Source organism: Lagenorhynchus albirostris, chromosome 2 (genome assembly GCF_949774975.1).
Source record: "Lagenorhynchus albirostris chromosome 2, mLagAlb1.1, whole genome shotgun sequence".
NCBI classification, from domain to species: Eukaryota; Metazoa; Chordata; class Mammalia; order Artiodactyla; family Delphinidae; genus Lagenorhynchus; species Lagenorhynchus albirostris.
This window is the reverse complement of record NC_083096.1, coordinates 153,973,532-153,999,218: the sequence shown is the minus strand read 5'-3', so window position 1 is coordinate 153,999,218 and position 25,687 is coordinate 153,973,532. Positions and strand designations below refer to the sequence as shown.

The window sequence follows — 25,687 nt, the reverse complement described above, 5'->3', positions numbered from 1 at the left end:
TCATCTGTCCTCCTTCTCCGGGGGTGGAGCTTAGCCAGTAATTTCGGCCCTTCATTGGTCCGGGCGATTCCGGCAGCTGCGGTTGATAGAAGGGCGTGGCTAGCCTTAGGCACGCCCCCCGTCGCTCCCGCCTTGGGGGCGGGGCTCTTTTCCCAGGCTAGTGGGGATTCTCTCTCCCCGGCGTGGCGAGTAGGGGGCGGAGTCAAGAGCGGAGCTGCCAGTCTTCTTCCCTGGTCCCTCCTCTGGGCCGGCGTTTCGGCCGGCGGTTCATTTCCGGTGGGGGTGCCGCGCCCAGTGAGGGCACGGAAGTGGGTCGCGCGAGGATTGCTGGGCGGTTCTTGCCGGAAGTGGAGAGCGGCTGATCGCAGTCCCGAGGTGAGGCATATCTCTGAGGTGAGTGTGCGCGGCGGGGTAGGGACTATGGTCCCCTCCGCGGCCCACTGGCCCCTGGCGTTGTTAATGACCCTTCTGGCCTAGGCGCATGCGGTGAGCCCCCCTGAGGCAGCCGGCGCCGGGACCCTCAGGCCGACCCGGGATCCTGGGCGCGGTCTCTTGAGGTGGGGCCGCGGTGACCAACTGAGCCAGGCTCTCCTGGGGAGGCCCCTTCCGCTGGACTTCGCGGTTCTGGCCATCAGCCTCAGCGGAGGCCTGATTCCTAAGGTGCTCTGACTGAAGGGAACCTCCGAGACCTTAGAATCTTGTCTATCCCTGGTCTCGCCCCCATTGCTTGGATGGGTAAATTGATCCCCGGAGAGAGGAGGCTGGTCCAAGATCTTACAGCGAGCGACGGAAACAGTCGGAGTCTAGACCTCAGCTCCTTAGATTACCGGCCCCATATCCTTCCCCCGTTCATTTCCCAGGAACCTCTCTCTACCTTGGGGTGGTCTTCCAGTAGGTACCGTCTCGCGGGCAGTTGCAGGTTAAAGGCTACTCGCTGCGTGGAACTTTTAAAAAATGCAGCCTGTTTGGCACACCTGGGCAGTTTTTTTAAAAAGAGAGGATCGGGTTTTTGTGTTTGCAATCAGAGAGCCTCCCCTTTCTCCTAGTCTATAGCTCTGATCCTGAAAAGCCAAGTTAACTTTGTTGAAGGTGTTGCATACTTCTGGATGTGAAACCAGTTGGCTCAGTTTTGGGCTGGTCCCACTGCCAAGCATCGGTAGCCATAGGCGCTTTGTTTAACTTGTTTGAGCCTCATTTTTGTCATCTTTTAAGTGGAGATCTCTGCTCACCTCACAGGATTAAATTCAGTGTAACAAATTGTGTTTATTCTTTGTTAGACACTCGGCCACATCCAGGGAAGGCAGAAACAAAACAAGGTAGACCCTGCCCTCACGGAGCTGACAGTGTTTGCAGGGAATTTAACAAATAATTATAAATGTGATGAGTGTTAGGAAAGAGGAACAAGGTGCTTTGGCAGTATGTAATGAGGGGCTCAGGAAAATCCATTCTGCAGAAGCAGGGTTTAAGATGAGTTTCGAAGCATGAAGAGTTCAGTGAAGAGAGCATGAGAAACTTAAGGCAGAAGTTAGTATCAGAACTGTCAGTTGAAGCTCTTTATAGGGTTCCCTGTTCAAGTGAAAACCGGAGCAGCCCAGCACATCAGTCATTCACCAGCCATTTATTGAGCCCTTGATATGTGTGAGGCACATATTAAATGAGGCATCTAGCCCTGGTGACTAAGAATAAAGTAGTTCTCATGGAGTGGAGGAGGAGGCAGACAAGTAAATCAGGGGTGGCTTACAGTGTCATAGTGTGTGAGCACAGGGCTCTTGAGAGGAGGAATACCTGAGCCAGCTTTCCAGGCTTTAGGGAGGAAGTGGGCGGCTAAGTCCTGCAGGATTTGTTTAGCCGTATGGTGAATCTGGAAAAGGGATTTCCAGCCAAAGGGTCCAGTGCAAGGACATGGAATCTGGACATGTGAAAGACCATGACTGGAATTCCAGTAATGCTCAGAGAAGTGGAGGAAGTGGGTGGGGGTGGTTCCCATATGAAGGCCCTTGTAAACTATGCTAAGGAATTTGGAGCTTACCCTGAAAGCTGTGGGGAGGCTTTGCAGGCTCTTATGTAGGAAAATGATGTGGTCAGATTGATGTTTTAGTTCAGCCTGTCAAGGGGGAAGGAACATAATGAGGAAGTAGACCAGTGTTTGGAAGCTTGAACATGGCTTGAACCATGAAGACAATGAGAATGGGAAGGAGAGGAGGGATCAAATTTGAGCAATATTAAAAAGATGGAATCCATAGAGTTGAAGGCTGATTGTTTATGGAAATGAAAAAATAGCAGTAGCCTAGGATGATTGTCTGCTTTTCTGGTTTAGGGAACTGGGTAGCACCATTCACCAATATAGGTACTGTGAGAGGAGGGTCAAGTTGGAGAGGTGCCATGGAAAGAAAATGAATTTTGGACATATTTAGTTTGAGGTGTTTGCAGCACATCTAAGCAGAGGTGTCTAATAAGGTATCTCAACTAGAAGAAAGAGCAAGACAAAGGTGTGGAAGCAGGAGAGGGTTTATATTGTTCAGGGAAGTACTGGAGCCTGGGGTTTGTAGGAGAAGATAAGACCAGAAAAAAAGGTAGGTGCTGCCAGGTTGTGAAGGGCTTTTGATGCCTTGTATGAATGCGTTTGGGTTTATTCTGTGGTTGGCATTTTGCTGATTGTTTGACTTGCTGCTGTCCAGTATAAAGAAATTTCTGTTGGAATTTCCCCCCCTTTTTCTTCCCCAGAAATACTTCATCAATCAGATGGACATAATTTATGTTTCAGCGGAGTTTAAATAAAATGGTAACTGTGAAAGTACTTTGTCAAGTACAACCTGTCATGCAAACCAAAGGTGGTGGTATTGTTAAGATTCAGTGAGTGTATTTTTGCCTTGAGGAGGTTAGCTGTTTAGTTTGTAAAATGTTTTGTTTCCAACCTGAAGGATGAACTTTTTTTTCACCCCTTTTCTTGCTTATATATACCTTTGTTTAGTTGCAGTTATTTTTTTAACTAGGGACTGAGCCTTTAAAAAGTGACTTCCTCCTTTCAGTTTTCTGTGAAGTATGGTGAGTCAAAGATTCATTTTACTTAAACAAGCAAATGCAGTGTCATTGAAAGTTGAACCCTCTGGTTTGAAATTTAATCCTGAGATTTGAAATCTGAGGATCCTCAAGCTATATCTTAGCCAGTCCTAGTGATTATTCCTTTGACTTGTCCTAATCAGTTTCTTTCTTTACTTTTTACTAAACTGGCTTTCATATCTATACTTCAGCTTCTCTACCATAACCAGACTACTCTTTTTTTTTTTTTTTTTTTTTTTGGCGGTACGCGGGCCTCTCACTGTTGTGGCCTCTCCCGTTGCGGAGCGCAGGCTCGGCGGCCATGGCCCACGGGCCCAGCCGCTCCGCGGCATGTGGGATCTTCCTGGACCGGGGCACGAACCTATGTCCCCTGCATCGGCAGGCGGACTCTCAACCACTGCGCCACCAGGGAAGCCCCAGACTACTCTTTTAAAAAGAACCATTTTCATCTTAACCCTTCACTGGCTTCATTTTCCCAAAGAATCAAGTCTAAACTCTATTGTCCAATTTACAGAGTTCTCCACAGTCAGACCCTCATCTTAGTTTTCATTGGGTGGTACAGAGTGACATTCTAATTTAGAAAGTCCTAAACTATTACATCAGCATTTTATTTGTACCTCTTGCACTACCTTTTGCTCATTATTACATTAGAACAGGGTTTCTCAACCTCAGCATAACTGACATTTTGGGCCAGGTGATTCTTCATTTCATGGGGTTGTCCTGTGCATTGTAGGATTTCAGCAGTATCCCTGGCCTCTACCCATTAGATGCCAGGGGCACTCCCTCAACTGTGACAACCAAAAATGTTTTCAGACATTGCAAAATGTCTCCTGGAGGACAAAATTGCCCCGATTGAGAACAATGCATGAGAAAGTATCATAGCTCTGATTGTGCGGTGTCTTATCTCTCCAACTCAGTTCTCTGAGGGCAGGCTCCGTGGCCGTGGTTAGCCCAGTGTATGGCACATGATAAACGCTGGGTACCTTGCAAGGAATAAATCATGGGTTTCACTGAGGCATCAAGAATTATTGTTCATTCAAGGAATTTCTGGGTGGGCCTTGAAGAACTTGCCTTTTTGTGTTTTTTTCCCTCAGAGGATGTGATCTTAATAGAGAAAGGCCGTTGTTTAGGCACTCACTAGAAATGAGGTTGGTGTTAGTTGACAGTGCAAGTCAGCAGATTTATATTTCCCCTATACTGGGGCTATATAAATTCCTGTTTTCTTTGCCTGCATTTAGACAGCTTGGTTTAGTGGATAGGGATTATCATTTATTTTACATTGGATGTAGTTTATGATGTTGTTACTCAAGATTTATTTTGACTGATAAAATTGTTATACAGTTGACCCTTGAACAACATGGATTTGAACTGCGCAGGTCCACTTGTACGGGCAGATATGGAGGGCTGGCTGTAAAGTTATTGGAGGATTTCCCACTGCACTGAGGGCCAGTGCCCGCCCGTATCCCCGTGTTGTTCAAGGGTCGACTGTAGTTTCATCAGCCTTAAATTAATGCAGCTCTAGCATTCACCATGAAACTATTTGTTCTTGATATACCATCATGTAAACCTAATAAAAACCATCAACTCTAAAAATACTCCTCAGCTACAGTGCAGCTTTGTTTGCCTTGTATTACCAGACCTGTTGTATCAAATTTTTCTATTCTACTGGAAAGTAGTTATAGTTGAAATGTTTAATGGAAGAAGTGAGCTTGCTTTTTTGTTTTGTTTTTTATTTTTTTTCCCTCCAGAGGTCATTAAAATTCCTACACGTAAGTTAATTATAGACTTGCAGTCGCAGATCTTTTTGTATCTCTAGCTGTAGCTGAATCATGGTTAGGGACAAATGGCATCCTTGAATCTATCTTTATGCATGAGAATGGGAAATGCTGTTCTGTTTACAGCAACTACCAGTTGAAATCAACCAATGCAGTTTTTCCTTACACAATATAAAAGATGCCTGCTGAATGCTTTTATGGTGTTAGTCTTCGTAATATTCCTTGAATGTGAGAGAGAGGGGAGCCCTTGACCACACAAAGTTATCTATTTGCCCCAGAGCATTGAAACAGCTAGTTCTCAAGTCTGACTTCAGCTTGTACACTATTACTAGCTTTACTCACTCCTGGAATTTTAGATGGAGGACCATGTTTAATGGTCAGGAGACAAGTGCTGATATTGGGTAGAATTCTTTCCCTCTGCAGGAGACAGGCCTTTCTTTCTGTTTTAATCTAAACCTCAGGTGGCAGTGACTCAGGCACTAAATGTCATTGGTTTCATCAGAGAAACCAAATGCTTGGGGAAGAACAGTGGCTCCTGATTTGGGTTAGATTTAGATGGCATCTTACTGGGGCAAAGTGGTGTCTGTTCTTTGGTTTCTGGGTTAAATCAGCCAACTTGTAAGTATCCTATTAGCATGTGTAGGTTTTGCTCTGTAGCATGTTAGAGTCTAGTGATGAGAATTTCTATATTGTTAGGAGCAGAACTAACTAATGCCTTATAGTTTAGTGGTAGCTTAGGAGAGATATCCAAGTGGAGCTGTTTTGTTTTGTTGTCTTCTATTATAAAGAAATTATATTACTATGTTAAAAAAATTTTGGAAAACGGGGAAATTGTCTAAAACTCCATCACTCGAATGTGACAAATACTGTAAATTTTGTGTTCTTTTTCAGGTCTTTTTCCACAGTGCATTTAGCTCTTCCCCTGTAATTAGAAGTCTAAGCTAACACAGCATTAAACATCTTCATGCCTATCAGTTTTCCCGTTAGTATTATTTTCTTAGGATAACATCTAGGGAACAGAATTACAAAGCAAAGGCCAACAGAAGCATTTTGAAGCAGATCAGTTGGGCTACCATAGCATACAGGGTGACTTGTGTAGTTGCTTTCTTTTCGATTTTACTTAAGGGTATGACTTAGAGGAACAACTACCTGACAAAGTAGAAAACATTTTAAGCATAGCAACTTCTTATGAGTCGAAATTCATTCCACTGCCTTAATTGCCTGGTGAGAAGAGGCAAGAACTGCAGGAGTAACCTGGTTCCATTTACTTCTGAATGACAGGCAGAAGGAATTGGGTTGCTTGAATTGTTAGAATGATGAGAATATGAAGCAGCTTTGGCAGGAATCACTGACCATTTCTGATTTTGCTTGGTTTCAGACCACAAAAGAAATTGCTGGAGAATGAAGCTCCTGGTTTCTTTTCGCTCTGCATGATATCCCTCCAAAAGCCTATGCAGTCTCATGACTTTATGATGTTTCCTTGCTGATGACTTTGTAAACATTGATCTCTAGCCTTGATTCTTCCCCAAGCTCATTTCTAACTATTTACTGGACATTCCCACTTGGAAGCTTCATCTTCTGTTCAAACTGTGTATACAAAACTGACCTCATCTTCTTGCCTTAGCTAGAACGTGCCAGAAACCTGTTTTTTCCTATAGTGTCATCATTCTCTGACTCCCCTGGATTTGCAACTCTGGAGTCATCTTTGACTCCCTTCTCTGAATGCTACTGTAACTCAGTAGTTAGTACCACAAGTTAATACTTGTTCTGTGTTTAATGCTTAGTTGTTTTGTGTGACCTCCAAGGGCAGAACCAAGATCAGTGGGTGGAAGTTGCAGGGAGACTGGTTTTGCCTCCATATAAGGAAGAACTTTTAAATACTTTGAGCTATGTGAATGGAATGGGCTGCCTCCAGAAGTCTTGGGTTCTCCACACTGAAGGTGTTTGAATAGAGGCTACCTGACTAATTGCTGAGAATGTTGAAAGGTCTGTTCTGTCATCAGATGGTGCTTTCTAGACTCCCTCCTCATCCTGAGAGCCAGTGATTCAGTGGAAGGTAGCTTTGTTGCTCCTGCTAGACTCCCTCAGGGTAGAGAAACTATTTTACTGTTAATTCAGGTGCTGGTCACTTAGCGGCCTAAAAGTGATTATTATTTTCCTTTGCGATAGTAAAAATATTTTTTACAGTACCACTTTTTTTTTTTTTTTTTTTTTTGCGGTACGTGGGCCTCTCACCGTTGCGGCCTCTCCCTCTGCGGAGCACAGGCTCCGGACGCGCAGGCTCAGCGGCCATGGCTCACGGGCCCAGCCGCTCCACGGCATGTGGGATCTTCCCGGACCAGGGCACAAACCCGCGTCCCCTGCATTGGCAGGCGGACTCTCAACCACTGCGCCACCAGGGAAGCCCTACAGTACCACTTTTTTGTTTTGCAGCTAGTTGAACAGCTTTCAACCTAACCTAGACCCTAATATCTTCCCTTTTTTTTCTCCAAAACCCATGCTATCAGACAGTACTTGTAAAAATTTTGCTTTCGTCATATTATTCCTTCTCTCAAAACCCTTGAATGGCTTCACATTTATCGCAACATCAAATTCAAATACTGCCCAGGTTTCAGTGCCCTCCATAACCTAGCCCAGCTTGCTTATTTCCCATGAGACTATGTGGGCTCACCTTCTCACACTTTCTGTACATAGCCTTCTTGGTCTCTCTTTGCTTTTGATTGCTCTGGAATGTCTTCCCTTTTTTCTTTTACTTTTTCTGTCAAAATGCCCCACTGCCCTCCTGAAACCTCCTGAGACTACCTTTAGTCCTCATTGATTTCTTCTCCAAGCATGTAGTCATTTATACTATATAATTCAGGACCATACAACATTCTGCAAAGAAAAAGCTCTACTGTATTAGCTGGTAACTTTAACTTTTCCCAATCCAAATGAAATTAGTTAATCTCTAACAGAACTTTAAAAAATATAGTCTTCAGTATTTAGTCCATTGGTATTTCATTTGCGTTGCCCTTCCCAATAAGAATGAAAGCTTCTAGAGGGCAGAGACCGCGGGTCTTCTGTTTCTTCAGTAGCTGTCACAATGCTAAGGACTTTCGTGTTACGAGTGTCTTCTGTGTGCCAGGTTGTTCTAGGTGCTGCAGATTTTGGGGATGGGGGCAGCTGGGGGAGCAGGGGTGGGGAGAATGGATAAATTGCCATGTTTCTGGAGCCTGTATTCTATTACATGGTATGCAGCAATAGCATTTTACATTTGAACTGCATTTTAAGGCTCCCAAAGTAACTACTCATCTATAAAACCAACTCCTTTGATCCTTACATCTCTGTGTGCTAAGTGAGGGTCCATTAAATGACTATTCTAAACTTACACAGTTAATACGTGGCAGAATTGGGACTTAAACCTTGGTCTCCTGAATCCAAGTTTTATTTGGACTTGGGTAATTAGGACTGCCTCTCCTTCTGAAGCTTTTATGATGAATGCTTAAATAGTTGGGAATCTGCACCTTCATTTACGGAGGCTTACATATAGTTCTTGGCTACTGTCAGTCAGAAATGGCAGGGAGCAAGATTAGGCAGAGCTATAGTTTTCTGCTCTGGCAATTCTGTATTCTTGGGAAAAACCTTATTTTAAATATTTGCTTTCCAAACATGTGTCGTCTACTGAATGTGAAAAAATATTGGCCTCCATAGAGGAAACTGAGAGCAGAGGAATTGAAAGCTGCTAATAATGTGCCTAAAGACACCATAAAGAGACCTGGAACCCACCACAGTGCTGTGCTTAGCAAACAGCTGGGGCTGCATGCTGTGATGAACCCCTTAGTCACTTAATTGCTTAAAAGAGCCTCAGAAAATTTGTGCTCAAGGCTAGGTTCTCTCCCACCGGTTGTTTGATACCTAGCAGGCTTTTTAACTTCTGTCAGTTTCTTCATTCTAAAGATGGGGATCAGTATCTTTATAATATATGTCACAGAATTATTTTAAGTCTCAAAAGAAGCAGCAGTTTGATGATATAAAGCACTTACAACTCTAAGGGAGTTCTGTTTTTAATTAATATTATATCATCTAATAAACAAGGTTATCTGCCTTATGGCACTTGGTTTGAAGATCTCTATATCAATTTAATTTCTGCCCAAGAAGGCAGCGTTTATTTGAAAGATGGGAATGTTTGCTAGAGCCTACAAACAGGCAAAAAAAAATGTGTTTTTTTTTTAAAGAAAGGAACCCCCCCCACACACACACACACTTCTCCCCAGATTTGACACAGAGAGGAGATAACCAGACTTGCGTTGAGGGGAGAAGGGGGTAAAGGCACTTATGTATTTATTTTTCCCAAGGACCTTTATTAACCTATTGTATTTATAGTGCCTACCATGTTTATAGTACTGGAATTACAAAGGCAAGACATGGTCTCTTCTGTAGGGTGACTGATTGCCTATTGACTATTAAATGATTTTTAAACCAGTGTGTTAAAGTGTGGTAGAGATAAGTACACAATGATATGTGGGAGCACATATTGGAAATGCTTCTTGGGGAGGTCATACCTTGGCTGAGACTGAATGGACAGTAGGAATTCTGGAGAGGGGGCAGATTGAGAAGGGAAAACATACCAAACTGGAAAAGCTTCCTAGAGGAGGTGACACCTTAGCTGAATCTGAAAAAGGCAGTAGGAGTTATGAGAAAAGGAACAGGTTGGGAAGAGAAAGCAGCCAAGCAGAGTGGATAGCACTGTAAAGGCTCAAAAGTGAGAGAAAGCATAACTCTTTCTGGAAAATGCAGGTAGTTCTGGGTTGCTGTAGAATGTTGAGGAAAGGTGTGGCAGGAGATAAAACTGGCAGAGTAGTAGGAAGTAAAGCAGGGCCAGTTTATGGAAACCCTTGCTTGGACTTTACTCTGAATCACTGTGGTAATGAGAATGGATAAAGAGGGTTTGTAACTGGAATTAGAGGAGACTAGTGAGGAGGTTATTGCAGTAATCTAGGCAAAGTCATGATGACCGAATTTTTATCAATCAGGATGAAGACAGGGGCATCTATTTATGATATGCAAGATAGAGCCTATGGATTTTGATGACTGATGAGATTAGTAAGGAGGTCATTTAGTTAATGTTTATGGAATCCTAACCATTTTTCAGGACTGAGCGAGCCAGTCACTTCCACATGTATTTCCTCATTTATTCTCACTATAGCCCTTTGGATTTTATATTGTTGTCTCTGTTTTACAAATAAGGAAGCTGAGGTTGAGAAAGTTTGGTAACACTGAGACACAGAGCCAGTGAGTACCACTATTCAAACTCCCAGTCTCTCTGACTTCTTTAAAGAACAACACTCTTTTTTTTTTTTTTTTTTTGCGGTACGCGGCCTCTCCCGTTGCAGAGCACAGGCTCCGGACACGCAGGCCCAGCAGCCGTGGCTCACGGGCCCAGCCGCTCCACGGCATGTGGGATCCCCCCAGTCCGGGGCACGAACCGTGTCCCCTGCATCGGCAGGCGGACTCTCAACCACTGCGCCACCAGGGAAGCCCCAAGAACAACAATCTTAACCACTATACTGTACTGCTTAACAGTTTCCAGGTTACTATCTTGATTGCTGGTAGTGCTGGATTACTGAGACAGTGAGTCTGGGGGAGCAGTGCTAGGGAAAATGATGAGTTCTGTTTTGGACATTTCAGATGTCCTTTGGGACATCCAGGTAGAGATGTCTAGGTGGAATTCTGAATCCCAGAAGGATGGCCTGAGCTGGATACACTGCTCTGGGAGTTGTTAGTCTATAGGTGGTTGTGGTGGTATCACTCAGCAAGTGGACTGGATAGTAACGCGATAATGGTAGTTGACAGCTTTGGAGTGGACATGACCACCTAAAGAACGAATATGCATACATAAAGAATAAGACAAGGTGTGTCTTTTGGTCCTTCAATTCTAGACATTCTTTCCCATAACATCTCAAATTTCACTCCACCCCCACCAAAAACAAAAAACTAGGAACTCTTCTCCTATATTTGATTAGTGGTGGAATGAGATTAGCTATAATGATAGCTGTTTTGTCTTTTCTCATTCTGCTTAAGTTAAACAGCAGAACCATAGCTTGTTTAGCATTGAAAGCTTAAAGTACAAGTAAAAGATGGAAAAGAAGGAACCAAAATCCATGAAGCTGTATTATTAAGCTTTTCAGATTGGTAAGTATTCACGAACCCTGGCAGCCTTTAGAGATGCTTGTACTGTGTTATCATGTTCACACTGGCCGGAACTTATAGTATCCATTATGTCCGAAGGAACATGTTTTATAACAGAATGGGTGGTATTTATTAATGCAAGGTAGCTTGGGAGTTTATTGCAGTCACTGCCTTTTCCCCTGGGATTTACAGAGTGTGGTGGATTATATGTGTCTGTCCCTGGATAGTATCCAGAATGAACAGGGCAGCAGTTTGGATATTTGGGTGATTGTGCCATAACATAAGGGAGAGTATATTGGATACTTCTAGTCTGCTCCATAGTCTGTTCCATTTTGAGTAGAGTACAGATTTGGAGGCTTCTGCTACCTCTTCAGGCCGGCGAATGGAAAGGTTTATTTGGTTCGCATTCTTATTTTTTTCCTTGATTCTTTTTTGAACAACATTCTCTGGCAAATCACCCGGCTCTGAGAGATCAGAGCCTGTACACGGAAAAGAATGGACAGGGATGATATTGTCTTCCTTAGTTTATCTTTTGAGTTGCTTCTCTCTTCCACAGGGAAGACAATGTGTGTTAAATGAGATATTCTGTCATGTAGCTGTCTTTGAGGGAATTATAATTGCTATGGTCATTTTAGGTGGCTTCAAGGGAGTTGAGTTCATTCGGCTTCAGTTGCCTGAATAAATTAATGCTTTGAAATGACATCTCTCCAAGTCAAGTCTTTGATTGTGATTACACTGACTGATTTTTATGAGATCACCTATAATCTAAAGCACTTTATGTCGATGTATATTGATAACATTAACACTCATTTATGTATATTTGTGGGTAACTTTCAGAACCCTTGTCTCTGGAGTTCTAGGATACTATACTTCAGGTTCATTAACTTCTAAAATATTTATTGAACACCTTCTACCTGCCAGGTAGTGGTCTAGATGGTAGAGGATAAACTTGTTTAGGAAACAAACCAGAGAAGGTCCCTTCTCTTTTGGAGCTTACTTTCTTTAGGATATTAGACGTTGAATGAGGCTAGTTCAGATAAGTTGGTACTTGTGAAAGATCTGTAACAAGCTCTCTGGGTGTGTCTGTTCTCCTTCCCTGCTGCATATCCAGATCCTACCCACCTTCATTTGAAGCCGGCTCAATTGGAAGCTTTGCCATAATAGCCTTATCTGATCCTTCCAGCTGATATATTCTTCCCCTCTCTGAAATCCTGTGTTATTCTCTCTGCAACTTATGTCATCTTAATTTTTTTTTTCTATTTGGTTTACAGTCGTTAGTGCACATGTAAAGTCTTCTCTATTAGACTGTAAGTTATTGGGGGCAGGATAAATACCCTATTCATCTTGGTTTTGGGCATTCCATATGTAGGCAGCAGGATGTTGTAGGAAAAAACACTTAGAAAAAAAAAAAAACTTAGAGCCATAAGGCTTGAATTTGAGGACTGGCTTCCCTACCAGCTAACTGTGAGACTATAGGCAAGTCATTTAACTTCACTGAAATTGTTTCCTATCTCTGAGAGTATAGTAATTATCTTTCCATTCCTAAATAGTTGTTGAGAGGCTTAAACTGAGATAATATATGAGACTGTACTTTGTAAATTCTAAATTCTTACACAAATATTTATTTGGTGATATCCAGTAAGTATTTGAATGAGTAAGCATTTGCTTTCAGTTAACACTGTTTCCTGGGTAGTTCTTTTGCTTAATGAAGTCTCTATGATTTTGCAAATATGCTAGACTATCTTCCATCTTATTTTACTGTAAAATGATTCTGTTCCTCAGAATTGGCATCCTCTTCACTCCCAGGGTATTCTTTTTTTCTTTTCTCCCTAGGTTCTATGTAATATTAAAACAACAAATGACATTTGATCTGTTTCAGCAGGTGCTACATTATGGCTGACATGCAAAATCTGGTAGAGAGGTTGGAGAGAGCAGTGGGCCGCCTGGAGGCAGTCTCCCAGGCCTCTGACATGCACTGTGGGTATGCAGACAGTGCTGCAAAAGGTAAGCAGCATACAAGCCAGCAGAATACCTTGAGTGGTGAATACTTGGTGTCCTGGCCGGAAATTCTTCTGTCGCAGTGTATTCCTTCCTTTGGAGCTAACTCCCTAAAACGTTTAATCTAGAAAGTTCATTGCCTATCATTCGTTATTGCTGTGAACGGATAAGGGAGGAAGTGACTTGTGCAGGGAGGCCTGTGGTTAAGTTATTTTAACACGAGAACTTCCTGCTTGTGTGATATTTCCTGTTCTTTCTTTAGCAAAATGACTCTAGTATAAGTCAAATGACAAGTGATATTAAATTTCCTCTCTCCAGACAATTGGCAAATTGGCCATTTTGCGCATGCCCAATTGAGTCAGAATGTTAGAGCTAAAAGGAACCTTGAGGGGGATCATTTTGTTTATTTTCATTCTATTGGTAAAGAAAATCAAGCTCAGCAAGAAAACGGGACTTAGCCAGGGTCGCACAAGAAGTTAATGGTGGTTCTGGAGCTAGAACACAGGCTCCTGACTCATGCTCCAGCCTTCTGTTTACTGTGTTACCTTGCCTCTCTGCTTTCATATGAAGTGCTTTTAACAAATCCTCTTTCTGATGTGTGACCAATTCTTCGTGGTGTGTCTGTCTTCAGCAGGAACGACTCCATATGTGCAAGCATTTGACTCACTCTTGGCCGGTCCTGTGGCAGAGTACCTCAAGATCAGTAAAGAGATTGGGGGAGATGTGCAGAAGCATGTAAGGAGGTTTGGCCCCTTTTTCCCTCTTTTAAGGACTGGTGGCTTTCTTCAGATCCTACTCATTCTTGGTTGAAGAGCCCCTTGAGAGGCTCCTGGCTCCTTCTCTTCTGCCTGCACTGAGGAACTCAGTCCACGCACTGGAACATTTCCTCAGGTTTTTCCAGGCTCCCTGCTTTTATCACATATTCCGCATGGGCTTCTTTTATACAGATAGTTTGCTTCGTGCATAAAATGTGGCTTGGTTCATCTTTGTAGTGAGAACATGCTACCAGTCTGATCCCAGTGTGTTATATAACCAAGCCTGGGGTGGCTTATTCAAAGGAGTCATCATCATGACTTAGCATTTATAAAACTAAGCATGGTACTTATGCTAAAGCTATGCTAATGTGAGTTATTTTCATACTTAGCCCACAGTACGAATGTGAAGTAGGCAATGACAGGTGCCTCTCTACCAACCTCCCTTCATGTGCTGCTACCCACGTTGTCACCCCCGCCCCTACTCTGTCTCTCTCTCTGAGACCCAGAATCCTCCTGCTAGTCTTCCAAGTGATCCTTTGTCAGCAAGAACCATGTTTAGGATCTTCCTGACCCGTCAGCAAAACTGGTTGCTTGATCTTTGGAAGAGCTATTTGGAGCCTCTTATATACCATCTGTTGGCAATGGTGTTAACTCTAGAGGGTGGGACTGGGACTTAGATAGGAGTGTGGGGCTTGCATTTTTACTTTATACAGTAGGTCACATTTGAAAAGGTTTTAAAACGTATCACTTTTATATATATTTTTTTACTTTTATATTTTAAAAATACAAATCCAGAAAAAATATATGACTTGAATTTGAATTTTTGTATTTGTAGTGCTTATAGCCTCATGTTTCTTAAACGCTTGGTCATGACCTTCAGTAAGAAATACATATTTGTGGGACTTCCCTGGTGGTCCAGTGGTTAAGACACTGCACTTCCACTGCAGGGGGCATGAGTTCGATCCCTGGTTGGGGAACTAAGATCCCGCATGCCGCACAGCGCAGCCAAAAAAAAGAAAGAAAAAGAAAAAAAAGAAATGCATATTTGTAGCTAAGATATAAGTTTCACATTATGCTACTTGTGTTGCACTTTTTTTTTTGGAAATAATTTCCAGTTGATGTATTGCACTCATTGTTCTATTCTCCTTCACTTAATAAAGTGCAGGTTATGGGGTCACAAAGTTGATTTAATTACCTGTGATAGGTCATGGTCCAACTTTTGAAAAATAGCTTTAACACAAAGGAGTAAATACCTTGAGAATTTGAGGCATAAATTTAGGTTTTTGCTTTAACTCTTACCTCTAGTTCTTGAGAACAGATTTGGGAGGGCGGGGGCGGTGATGAGAGTTAAGAGGGATTTTCAGTGCACTTCATATCGCACTGCATGTTCAGTTGCTGACTTGACTTCATCAAAAGCTAGCCCCAATTATCTTCATTTCCAACTCTGGATTATATCCCTGATTAGTTCCAGCAGGAATAATGATATATTAGTCTGCCATCAGTCCCAAGAATCAGGAGTACTTGAAGAAATCAACATGCAGTGCCTGGGTTGCTACCAGAGTACATGCAAGTGGAGGTTTCAGGTTATTCTTACCAGGACCTGTCCAGTTGTAAAGTGTCATTGATAGCTGATTCTTCTCCTTTCCTCTCCTTTTCAGGCGGAGATGGTCCACACGGGTCTGAAGTTGGAGCGAGCGCTCTTGGTTACAGCCTCTCAATGCCAGCAGCCAGCAGGCGTAAGTTCATTACTAGTTGGTTTGATGCACAGGACAGGTTGAGAGCTTTCTGCTAAGCTATCACAACATGCTAAGATAGACCTACTAGGCTCATGTATGTTCACACCAAGTCCCAGAGGGAGAGTCAGATTTTAAGCGCCACTGTGGGAATGTGCCATTGAGTATATATTTATTGGGCTCTAATGGCTTTTTTTCTATCACTTTACTTAGGACTGTAGTTATCCCTGGGACTTTGCTGCTTCTCTCAATAGACATTCTTAGCCCAAATTCATCATATTGTCCCTTATGCCCTTTGGGACCCAGAGAGTGGTTCTCTTGCTCCACTATGGGTGGGCTTAGTAAGGCTGCTGGGGAGATCCTAAAACTCCTAAAGCACTGCTTCTCCCCTCACCCTTCAGTGGTTAGGCATCTCTCTTTAACTTTATTCCTACCTCAAGATTTTATGCTGCCACAAGTATGAAAATAAATTAGAGAAAATTTAGATTTTTCTCAGAGCCAAACATTTTAGTTTTGTTTCATTTCTTCTTTTTGCATTTGGCTTTCCTAGGCAGAAGGCTAATAAAATAAGTCTTCCTACTAATGCTGTATTAATACCTGTGAACCCTTGGCATGCCTAAATAATGTAAAAATAGCGTAAGATAATGTTAAATATGTTAGACTCTAATTTTTAATCTGTCTCGAATAGTTAAAGCATTTTGTCTAAACCTTTTTTCCAAGCCCACACTTTCCATAACAAATCAGGCAGCTGAGACATTATTATCTTTCCCTTGCTTTAGATCGAGGATTGGCAGACTGTAGTCTGCAGGCCAAATCTGGCCTGACACCTATTTTAAATGAAGTTTTTTTTGGAACACAGCCATGTCCATTCTTTTAAGTATTGTCTGTTGCTGCTTTGTGCACTACAACGGCAGAGTTGAAAAATAGCAACAGAGACCGTATGGCCTGCAAAGCCAGAAATATTTACAGTCTGGCTCTTTACAGAAAGTTTGCCGACTCCTGCTTTAGACTGTTCTCATGCTAAGATCTGAGAAATGAGATGTTCAGGAAACCAAGCTTCGGATGAAAACACAGAAACACAAGATTCATCCATTTTGCTAAGCTGTCTGCTCAAGTGCCAAGCCCTCTAGTTGCATTTGATTCAACAGATCTCTTCTCAGCAGCTGCTATATGGCTAGCAGCGTGTTGAGGGCTATACGGATTATAAAAGAGGGCTAAGACAAAGCCCTTGTCTTTGAAGAATCAATGACAAAGAAAAGCATGTTTACATGGGTCCATTAATAAATTGTGCTGGTGTGTGATAAGGTGCCAGAATTGGTTATGCTGACGATAGATGCTGTAGGAGGCCGGTGTGGTTGGTGGAGTGCTGTCCCTCATGACACAGAGGAGCACACGGATAGATGGAAAGAGAGGAGCCCAGAAATGAACTAGTGTCTGCTGTTAGTGGGACAGAAAAGAGGCAAGTGGCAGAAATGGTAGAATTTTGTGGTACAGCTGGAGTATGGGTCCTGATCATGAAGAACCACAAAATCCAGCCTGGGTAGTTAGAGCTGTCTAAGGAGAGTGAGATGATGAGCAGTATTGTAGCCGTGTGAATCTTTGCAAGATAAATACAGAGTTTATTTGCATGCTGTTGTAGTTCGTGAAGAATTCTTGCCTTGAGGATCAGAGTTGAGCAACATAAAGGCTTCTATAAAAATACACTAACCTCAGTCTTTTCTTGCATCTTTTTCTAGAATAAGCTTTCCGATTTGTTGGCACCCATCTCCGAGCAGATCCAAGAAGTGATAACCTTTCGGGAGAAGAACAGAGGCAGCAAATTGTTCAATCACCTGTCAGGTGTCAGCGAAAGTATCCAGGCCCTGGGCTGGGTGGCTATGGTGAGCGGCACAGCTTCCATGGGAGGGAAGGGACAGATTGAAAGAGGCAAGGTGATATGGCTGGAGAGGCCCCAAGTCACTGACAGCTTCTCTTTTTCTAGGCTCCCAAGCCTGGTCCCTATGTGAAGGAAATGAATGATGCTGCCATGTTTTATACAAACCGAGTCCTCAAGGAGTACAAAGACGTGTAAGTCCAGCCTGTCCTCAAGGGGTAAAGGACAAACCCAGCTGGTTACTTGCTGGAGTAGTGCTTTGTGTTAAGTTAAGACTGCCTTTGGCTGCTGTGTTGGTTCTCTTATCTCAGGGCTGCTTTTTGGAAAGTTTGATAGATATTGGCTCATAGAAGCTGTATTTGCAAGCAGGAAGTGTTTCTGTTTCCTCTTCTGCTTTTTCTCCAGGGTTTGTAGAGGACTTTTTTTTTTTTTTTTTGTGGTACACGGGCCTCTTGCTGTTGTGGCCTCTCCCATTGCGGAGCACAGGCTCCGGACGCACAGGCCCAGCGGCCATGGCTCACGGGCCCAGCCACTGCGCAGCATGTGGGATCTTCCCAGACTGGGGCACGAACCCATGTCCCCTGCATCGGCAGGCGGACTCTCAACCACTGCGCCACCAGGGAAGCCATGTAGAGGACTTTCGAGTCTTCTCATCCTTACCCTTCCAGGTTTAGGAGGTAAAATGGTCTAATGCCCTTTTATTTGCCTGTGTGGTCAAGATTTTGTTCCTTTGTTGAAAACTTCTAACTGGCCCAGTTGCAAAAGATTCAGTAAGATTTACTAGAAAATTACCCTGACTATTCACGTGGTCAGGTAAAGTGAGATGAAGGCTGCCTGACCACTGCAGGTATTGCACAAGGGGAGTCATTGTACGTCCAACCACACGTGGCCACCAGTGTCTACTTCTCCATTGCTGGTTTTGAGCTGGAGTGACTGCAGGCAGGTATTACTTAGCTGCATAACTCTCCAAACCCTTCCTTTCTTCCATCCATCATCAGTTATCCAACATCTGTGAAGGAATAAGCCTTCATGTGGGTGAAAAATGTCCCAGAACACCAGGCTGCTCCTTGATCCTTCCAGTAACCTGGGATTAAGCATCACAATGTTTTCATTATACTCCACCATATACTCTGCAATTTACAGTTGAGGAAATTAGGCTTTATGCTAAACAATCATAAACTCTTCCAGCTAATAATGTATAAGAAGAGAGGAGGACTTCCCTGGTGGCGCAGTGGTTAAGAATCCACCTGCCAATGCAGGGGACACAGGTTTGATCCCTGGTTGGGGAAGATCCCACATGCCGCAGAGCAGCTAAGCCCATGCGCCACAACTACTGAGCCTGTGCTCTAGAGCTCACGAGCCACAACTGCTGAGCCTGTGTGCCACAACTACTGAAGCCCACGGGCCTAGAGCTGGCAGTCTGCAACAAGAGAAGCCACCACAATGAGAAGCCCACGCACCACAACGAAGAGTAGCCTCCCACTCGCCACTACTAGAGATAGCCCACGTGCAGCAATGAAGACCCAAACGCAGCCAAAAAAATTTTTTTAACTTTTTTTTTAAATTAGAGAGAGGAGACTTGAACTGTAGTGCAGTGCTGTTTCTATAATTTAATACTGACTATTTCCTCCTAACAGAAGTTTTTATTTTTAATTTCTTAGGAGGAGGGCATACTTTTGACATAAGGCTTATGCTATAAGGCACTTGAGTTTCTTGGAGTCCTAGAGATCCACAGTGATGCTTGAGAGACCTCTCTACCATGGCTTCGTGCACAGAATGTTTGCTTTTATCAGTTTTGTATATTAGGTTCTGCCTAAGGTCTACTTTGAAATAGTGGTTTTGCTACTTTTAAAAAATGTTTGAGGAATACTGCTGTAAGAGATAGAAAGATATAATCTGGAGTCCCTATCCATATGGACTTTGGTCTAATTAGGGTAAGAGAATAGGTTCAAAAAAAGAAGGAAAGCTCAGTTACGCCGTTGAGCAGAGCCTAAAAAACGCCACAGGCAAGAGGATGTGAGTTCACAGATAGGAGGGGATCTGGAATCACTATTGTAATGTACCCTGACTGCCTGTGATGAGTTTTTCTTTAATTCTCCCAGGGATAAGAAGCATGTGGACTGGGTCAAAGCTTACTTGAGTATATGGACAGAGCTGCAGGCTTACATTAAGGAGTTCCATGCCACTGGCCTGGCCTGGAGCAAAACGGTGAGTGCTCCTCCCCTCCCTTCATCGCTCCAGGAAACCTCCAGGATCTGCAGGTTTCTTAGACTTTAGCACTACCAAGGTCTAAGAAGGAATGTTAGTCTTCAGAGTGGAGGGTAGAAAGAAAAAGGAGAGAAGGAAAGGGGAAAAAGAGTAAAGAAAGCAAGGGTCAGAGAAGGAATAGTCAGTTCTATTCAGCATCAGTAAACATGGGTCAGGGACAATGATTGGGCTGGAAGGAGAGATAGATGAATGAGTTACACTGTGCCAACCCTCAAGAAGCTTAAAAATACAGATACGAAACCCCACTTCAAATCACCAAGCTAAGTGCTATAATAAAGGTACACACTACAGAGTATGAAGAAGAGAAGAATGATTCTCACTGGGAGAGACTGTACTTTGAAGAGGTATACTCAGACTTTTCAGGTATAGGACAGAAGTGGGAGAAATGGGAATACTAGTAAACAGCAAAGCTTAAACAAAGTAAATGCAGAGTAAGTGTAGAGATTGGTCATCTGGCTTCCATAAGGAGAGAGAGTCACATATTTAGGAGGAAAGGCTGGAAAGGAAGGTAGTTGAGACCTTTAGACTTTATAATAGGTGATAAGTAACTATCAGAGGTATTTGAGCAAGAGAGTGATAATGATCCTATTTGTCCTTAAAAGAGTCTTAGCATATAGGTTAGGGGTAAGGGCTTATGCTCAGACTATGGAAGTGCTCATGGCACTAGGGGCTGGTACAAAAAAGAATGAGATATAACCAAGGTAATAAACTGATTTAATGAGATCGAGGGGGTTGGAAGACTCAAAGAAGATTGAATGGTCAAGCTTGGTTGATAATATCTCTCACTGAAATAGAGACATGGGTGTGATGGTGAAATCAGTCTTGGACTTTGTGAGTCTGAGGTACCAGTGACACACTAAGTAAGTATTTAGAACTATAGGTTCAGAGCTGGAAAAATGTGAAGGTTGAAAAACGGAGTTGAGTTGGATCCTTGGGAAAGGGTGAGAAGGAATAAAGCCAAGTTGGGTGTGGGTAGGGAGCATTAATCATTGCATCAAGGGCCACAGTGGGTACCCCATGTATCTTGGACACATGCAGGGCCCTACTGGGAATGGTACAGAGGGGAAGAGATGCTGACTGTGTTACCTGCACTTACTGTTCCAGGGGCCTGTGGCAAAAGAACTGAGTGGATTGCCATCGGGACCCTCTGCTGGATCGGGTCCTCCTCCCCCCCCACCAGGCCCACCTCCCCCTCCAGCCCCCACCAGTTCAGGCTCAGATGAGTCTGCTTCACGCTCAGCACTGTTTGCACAGATTAATCAGGGGGAGAGCATCACACATGGTAAGTGAATGCTTTGGCAAGAAGAGTTGGTGAATAAGTTGTTTTGGCAAGAACTTACCGACTAGAGACCTGACAGTCTGTAAACCAGAACCGTGGTTTGTATATGGGAGATTCATTTGGGGTGTCACATTCCTTCAGGTTGCCTAAAGGGATAGCAGAGCTGGCTCAAATGGAAATTGACAATGGCTCATTATAGTTGGGGGAATCTCTCTCCTCAGAGGAAAGTGATTTAATATTAAGGGGCATATACAGAGTACCTACCCTGTGGTGCCAAGACATGGTGCTGGCAGTTTTTCCTAGAGGTTTTTCCCAGTTACCATGCGGTCTCTTCAGGAGGTCATCTTGGAGGGGGTGGTTCACGTCCTCAGAGGGTGTATGTTAGTCATATGGAAAATTTGCGTAAGAATGACCTGATGTTGGTGTAGAGAAAGTAGACACCCTTATACACAGTAGGTGGAAGTCTAAATTATACAGCAGTCTCCTAGGAATCTACCTATAAAAACACTGAAAGAACAACTTTTATACATTGTTGTTCACAGTAGCTAAAAATGGTGTAACAACCTGTATATCCCACTGTAAGAGAAATGGTTAACTGTGGTATGTTCCTCTTGACGCAATACTATGCAGCCATTAAATCTTTTTCTGCAGTGAACCATGCAGTGTTTAGGAGTGGTGGAGCTGAAACGCCAGTATTGGTTATATAGATTGGGCCGTGTCCACAAGCAAGGCACGTGTCAGCCTGTTGAGGGTGATTATCGAATGTTTTTCCTTAAAAAAAAGATATTTTTATTTATTTATTAAATATATTTATTTACTTATTTTTGGCTGTGTTGAGTCTTCGTTGCTGCACTCAGGCTTTCTCTAGTTGGGGCGAGTGGGGGCTACTCTTTGTTGCGGTGCACAGGCTTCTCATTGCGGTGGCTTCTCTTGTTGCGGAGCACGGGCTCTAGACGCGTGGGCTTCAGTAGTTGTGGCATGTGGGCGCAGTAGTTGTGGCTCACGGGCTCTAGAGTGCAGACTCAGTAGTTGTGGCGCATGGGCTTAGTTGCTCCGCGGCATGTGGGATCTTCCTGGACCAGGGCTCGAAACCATGTCCCCTGCATTGGCAGGCGGATTCTTAACCACTGCGCCACCAGGGAAGCCCCCAAAAAAGATATTGTTAGAAACTATAGGTTAACTTGAGAAAATTTTTATTGTGTTAATTGGTTAAACCAAATTTCTTAACAGTGTGCATGCTTATATCTAAATAAAAAACAACTATGAATAGAAAAATTATTGTAAGGGGAGTTTCAAATGCTAACACTGATTGGAGGTCGTAGGTTAGCTGTGAGGGTTCTTTTCCTTTTACCAAATTTTCTTTATTATCACATACTACTTTTTCTTCCTCTGTTGCTTTAAAAACTACATACGTATTTTGTGAGTATATACTGATACTTAGTATGTCTTTCTAGATCTTTTTACATACCCATCCCCCCATACACACACATTCCACTTTTTTTATTTTTTAAGTGGAACTTTATAATTTAATCTTGGGGTAGAAGAAAAATTATAAAAGTGCTTCTCCAAAGCTGTGTGTGAGAGAACATCTCAAAGGCTCTGGTTTGGGGCTTTGAATTTTTTCTTAAGGATCAGTTTAACTTCTGATAGCAGAAGTTGGTTATTGCCTCAGCCCAAAGCCCTGGTATGAAGGACAGGAACAAGGCAGCTGTTGTTCTTACAGCCCTGAAACATGTATCTGATGACTTGAAGACTCACAAGAACCCTGCCTTGAAGGCTCAGAGTGCTCCAGTACGAAGTGGCCCCAAACCATTCTCTGCATCTAAACCAGGAGTCAGTCCTTCCCCCAAACCAGTCACAAAGAAGGAGCCAGCTCTACTTGAACTGGAGGGCAAGAAGTGGAGAGTGGTGAGTTAAAAATGCCAGGACTGGGGGAACAAGGAGTGGGGACAAAGCGATTAAACGGAGCACAGCCAAATGAGTACAGGGTTCTGGCTTAGATTGCAAGAATGAAAGTTTGGCATAGTCTGTGTTTTGGGGTGGCATGTGCTTAATGATGAGATTCCTAAAAGGGGTATCTCTTTAACAGGAAAATCAGGAGAATGTTTCCAACCTGGTGATAGATGACACAGAGCTGAAACAGGTGGCTTACATATTCAAGTGTGTCAACTCAACATTGCAAATCAAGGGCAAAATTAACTCCATTACAGTAGGTGAGTTCTTGTTGACCTAGGCAGGCTCTGTCCTAGAGCTTGAGAGGGCTGGAACCATAGCTACCCTATTTCTAGAGATTCTTAAATTCTTAATTCTTAAATCGAGTACTTTCCTTTAAAGTTATACTGTTGACCCGCTCCCTTTCTTCTCCTAGATAACTGTAAGAAACTCGGTCTGGTGTTCGATGACGTGGTGGGCATTGTGGAGATAATCAATAGTAGGGATGTCAAAGTTCAGGTAACTTGATACTTGGCTCCTTCCTTTAGTCCCTTAGGAATTAATTGAAAGAGACACAGCCGACCCACAGATGTTGCTGTGGTGGGAATCTGACTCTACAGAGTCTGTAAGCTGAGCTGCTTTGGATGTGGCAGGAAGAGTTGGCCCTTATCACGAGCTCTTTCCAGTACCCATTCTCACCCGCCCCTAGTATCCAGTATCTTGTACACCTGTGAGTTTTTCATGTAATCCCGTGAAACAGTGAAAGCTTTTCCCACAGCTAACTTGTTCTGCTGGCTGCTGGGACTCAGTGCTCTTGGTTTCCCCTGCAGGTAATGGGTAAAGTGCCAACCATTTCCATCAACAAAACAGATGGCTGCCACGTTTACCTGAGCAAGAATTCACTGGATTGTGAGATAGTCAGTGCCAAATCTTCTGAGATGAATGTCCTCATTCCTACAGAAGGCGATGACTTCGTAAGTTCCTTGATCTCTTTAGTAGTATGGTCTGAAATCAGAAGGGACTGAAGACTTGCGTTGGAGGAGAAGTCTTCCAACGCAGCTGATGGACACTCTGCATCAAGTGGGTGCAGCCCAGCAGTGCACACCTCAGGCACAGACACATGAGGTAGTCCCACGAAGTAGACCCCCAAAGGAGGGTGGTTTCTGCCTTTCTTAGGCAGAGTAGATGCTCAGGGTAGTCAAAAAGGAATGGGATTGAATCACAGCACCCTATTGAGCTGGTGCCGTGAAGCCATACACATTCCCATCTATGCCTCGTAGGTTTAACAGTCTGCAAGGTCACTGATCAGTGAACAGTAAGAAACAGACTCAAACCTACATCTGTCTAGCTTTGGAGCCTTTGTTCTCCTTCCTACACTGCGCTGCTGCTTCACTGTCAGCGGTGGGGGAGGTGGTCTAGAAGATGTGGCGCTGCTAGTGCGCTGCCAGTTCCACGGCCTTGCTTTCTCAGGTGGATTCAGTTTCTCTCTCATTACATCCTACTTGCTCTCAGAGTTTAGTGCGAGCAAGCATTGGGAGAAAGTTAAGATTTAATTAACCCCAGGGTATTGCCTAGCTTGGGTTTAAACCTGTTGTTTCTTTATTTGCAGAATGAGTTCCCAGTCCCTGAGCAGTTCAAGACCATATGGAATGGGCGGAAGTTGGTCACCACAGTGACAGAAATTGCTGGATAAGCGAAGTGCCACTGGGTTCTTTGCCCTCTCCCTCACACCGTGGGACAAATCTGTATCAAGACGGTTCTTTTTTAGATTTCCTCTACCTTTCTGCTCTTAAACTGCTTCTCTGCTTTGAGAAGCACAGCTACCTGCCTTCACTGAAATATACCTCAGGCTGAGATTTGGGGTGGGATAGCAGGTCTTTGATCTTCTGCAGGAAGGTGCAGCTTTTCCGTATCAGCTCAACCATACAGCCAGTCCATTTTTCAGGAACTGCACATCAGGACAGGTGTGTTTTAGCTTTCAGCCTTTGGGGTTATTTGACCAACAAATAGTCTTCGGGGAAGGATAAAGCAGTCCCCAGGAATTAACAGATCACAATGTTCACACAAGTTAATCTTTTTCTAACAATGAGCGTGAAGGTAGCAGAAGCTGGTGTGATCCTAGTTGGTTCTCCTAACTTAAACTAATTTTCACTATTGACAAGTGAGGCAAGGGTTTGCACGGGACCAAAGGCTGAAGCTTGGCCATCTAGCATTCCAAGCAAAATGATTTCCTGTAAGCATTCCTTTTCTTCTGCATTCCATCCTGCATCTGCCCGAACCTGAGATAGTAGGTTGTCCTGTGTTAGCTGCTGTGGTGGTGCCCTGCACCCAGGCCAGCTAAAGGAGTCTTGGACCCTTCCTCTCTCTGGGGCCCCTGCCCAGCACCTTCCTACAGAGATGACTTAAAAAGAGAGAAAAAAAAAGGAAAACCACACCATTCCCAGGAATCTGGCTTCCCTTCCTCCTTCCATGCTGGGTGCCCATCATCCGTCTTCATTGCTTCCTTGCCCTGTCATGCTCAACAGCTTTTGGCTTCTGTCTGGGCACCTGAACAGAGGACTAAAATCTCCATTGCAGGCTGGTTTTAGGTCTTGTGTAAAAATCTTGCACAGCATTGCTAATGTAAATTTCAGTTTTTCCTCTAGGACAAACACTTTACCAAAATATGCAACTTCTTTTGGTGGGAAGAGAGATTGTCCTGTGATTTCTACCCATTTCCTGAGGCCTGCGGAAATGAACCTTTATGTACTTAAAGTTATACAGAAAATAGAATAAAATTAATACCAAACTTGCTTAGTATTTATGTATGATATTTGCTGTACAGAGATGTAAGGACTTCGAAAAGA

At 43.4% G+C, this 25,687-nt stretch overlaps 1 protein-coding gene across 5 annotated transcripts; it reads left to right on the top strand.

The window, feature by feature from the left end:
* The first annotated feature begins 302 nt into the window (after positions 1 to 302).
* CAP1 (cyclase associated actin cytoskeleton regulatory protein 1) lies at positions 303 to 25,633 on the top strand. 5 transcript variants are annotated; one of them, XM_060140446.1, is made up of 13 exons: positions 303 to 393; positions 12,886 to 13,007; positions 13,636 to 13,736; positions 15,415 to 15,492; positions 17,226 to 17,369; positions 17,471 to 17,556; positions 19,465 to 19,570; positions 20,735 to 20,912; positions 22,633 to 22,817; positions 22,999 to 23,122; positions 23,278 to 23,360; positions 23,672 to 23,815; positions 24,451 to 25,633. In XM_060140446.1, the coding sequence occupies exons 2-13, from the start codon at positions 12,896 to 12,898 to the stop codon at positions 24,532 to 24,534; spliced, it is 1,425 nt and encodes a 474-aa protein (XP_059996429.1). In that variant the 5' UTR covers positions 303 to 393; positions 12,886 to 12,895; the 3' UTR covers positions 24,535 to 25,633. The 5 variants fall into 5 exon arrangements, with proteins under 5 accessions (XP_059996429.1, XP_059996426.1, XP_059996430.1 ...); XM_060140443.1 differs by having other exon boundaries at positions 13,633 to 13,736; XM_060140447.1 differs by having other exon boundaries at positions 356 to 375.
* Positions 25,634 to 25,687: the final 54 nt, after the last annotated feature.

Excerpts from the sequence above, each read along its gene's own strand:
- CAP1 (XM_060140443.1), top strand. The coding sequence starts at position 12,896 with ATGGCTGACATGCAAAATCTGGTAGAGAGGTTGGAGAGAGCAGTGGGC. Across the intron at positions 13,008-13,632 it reads TGCAGACAGTGCTGCAAAAG|CAGGAACGACTCCATATGTG; the intron begins GTAAGCAGCATA and ends GTCTGTCTTCAG. Across the intron at positions 15,493-17,225 it reads AATGCCAGCAGCCAGCAGGC|AATAAGCTTTCCGATTTGTT; the intron begins GTAAGTTCATTA and ends ATCTTTTTCTAG.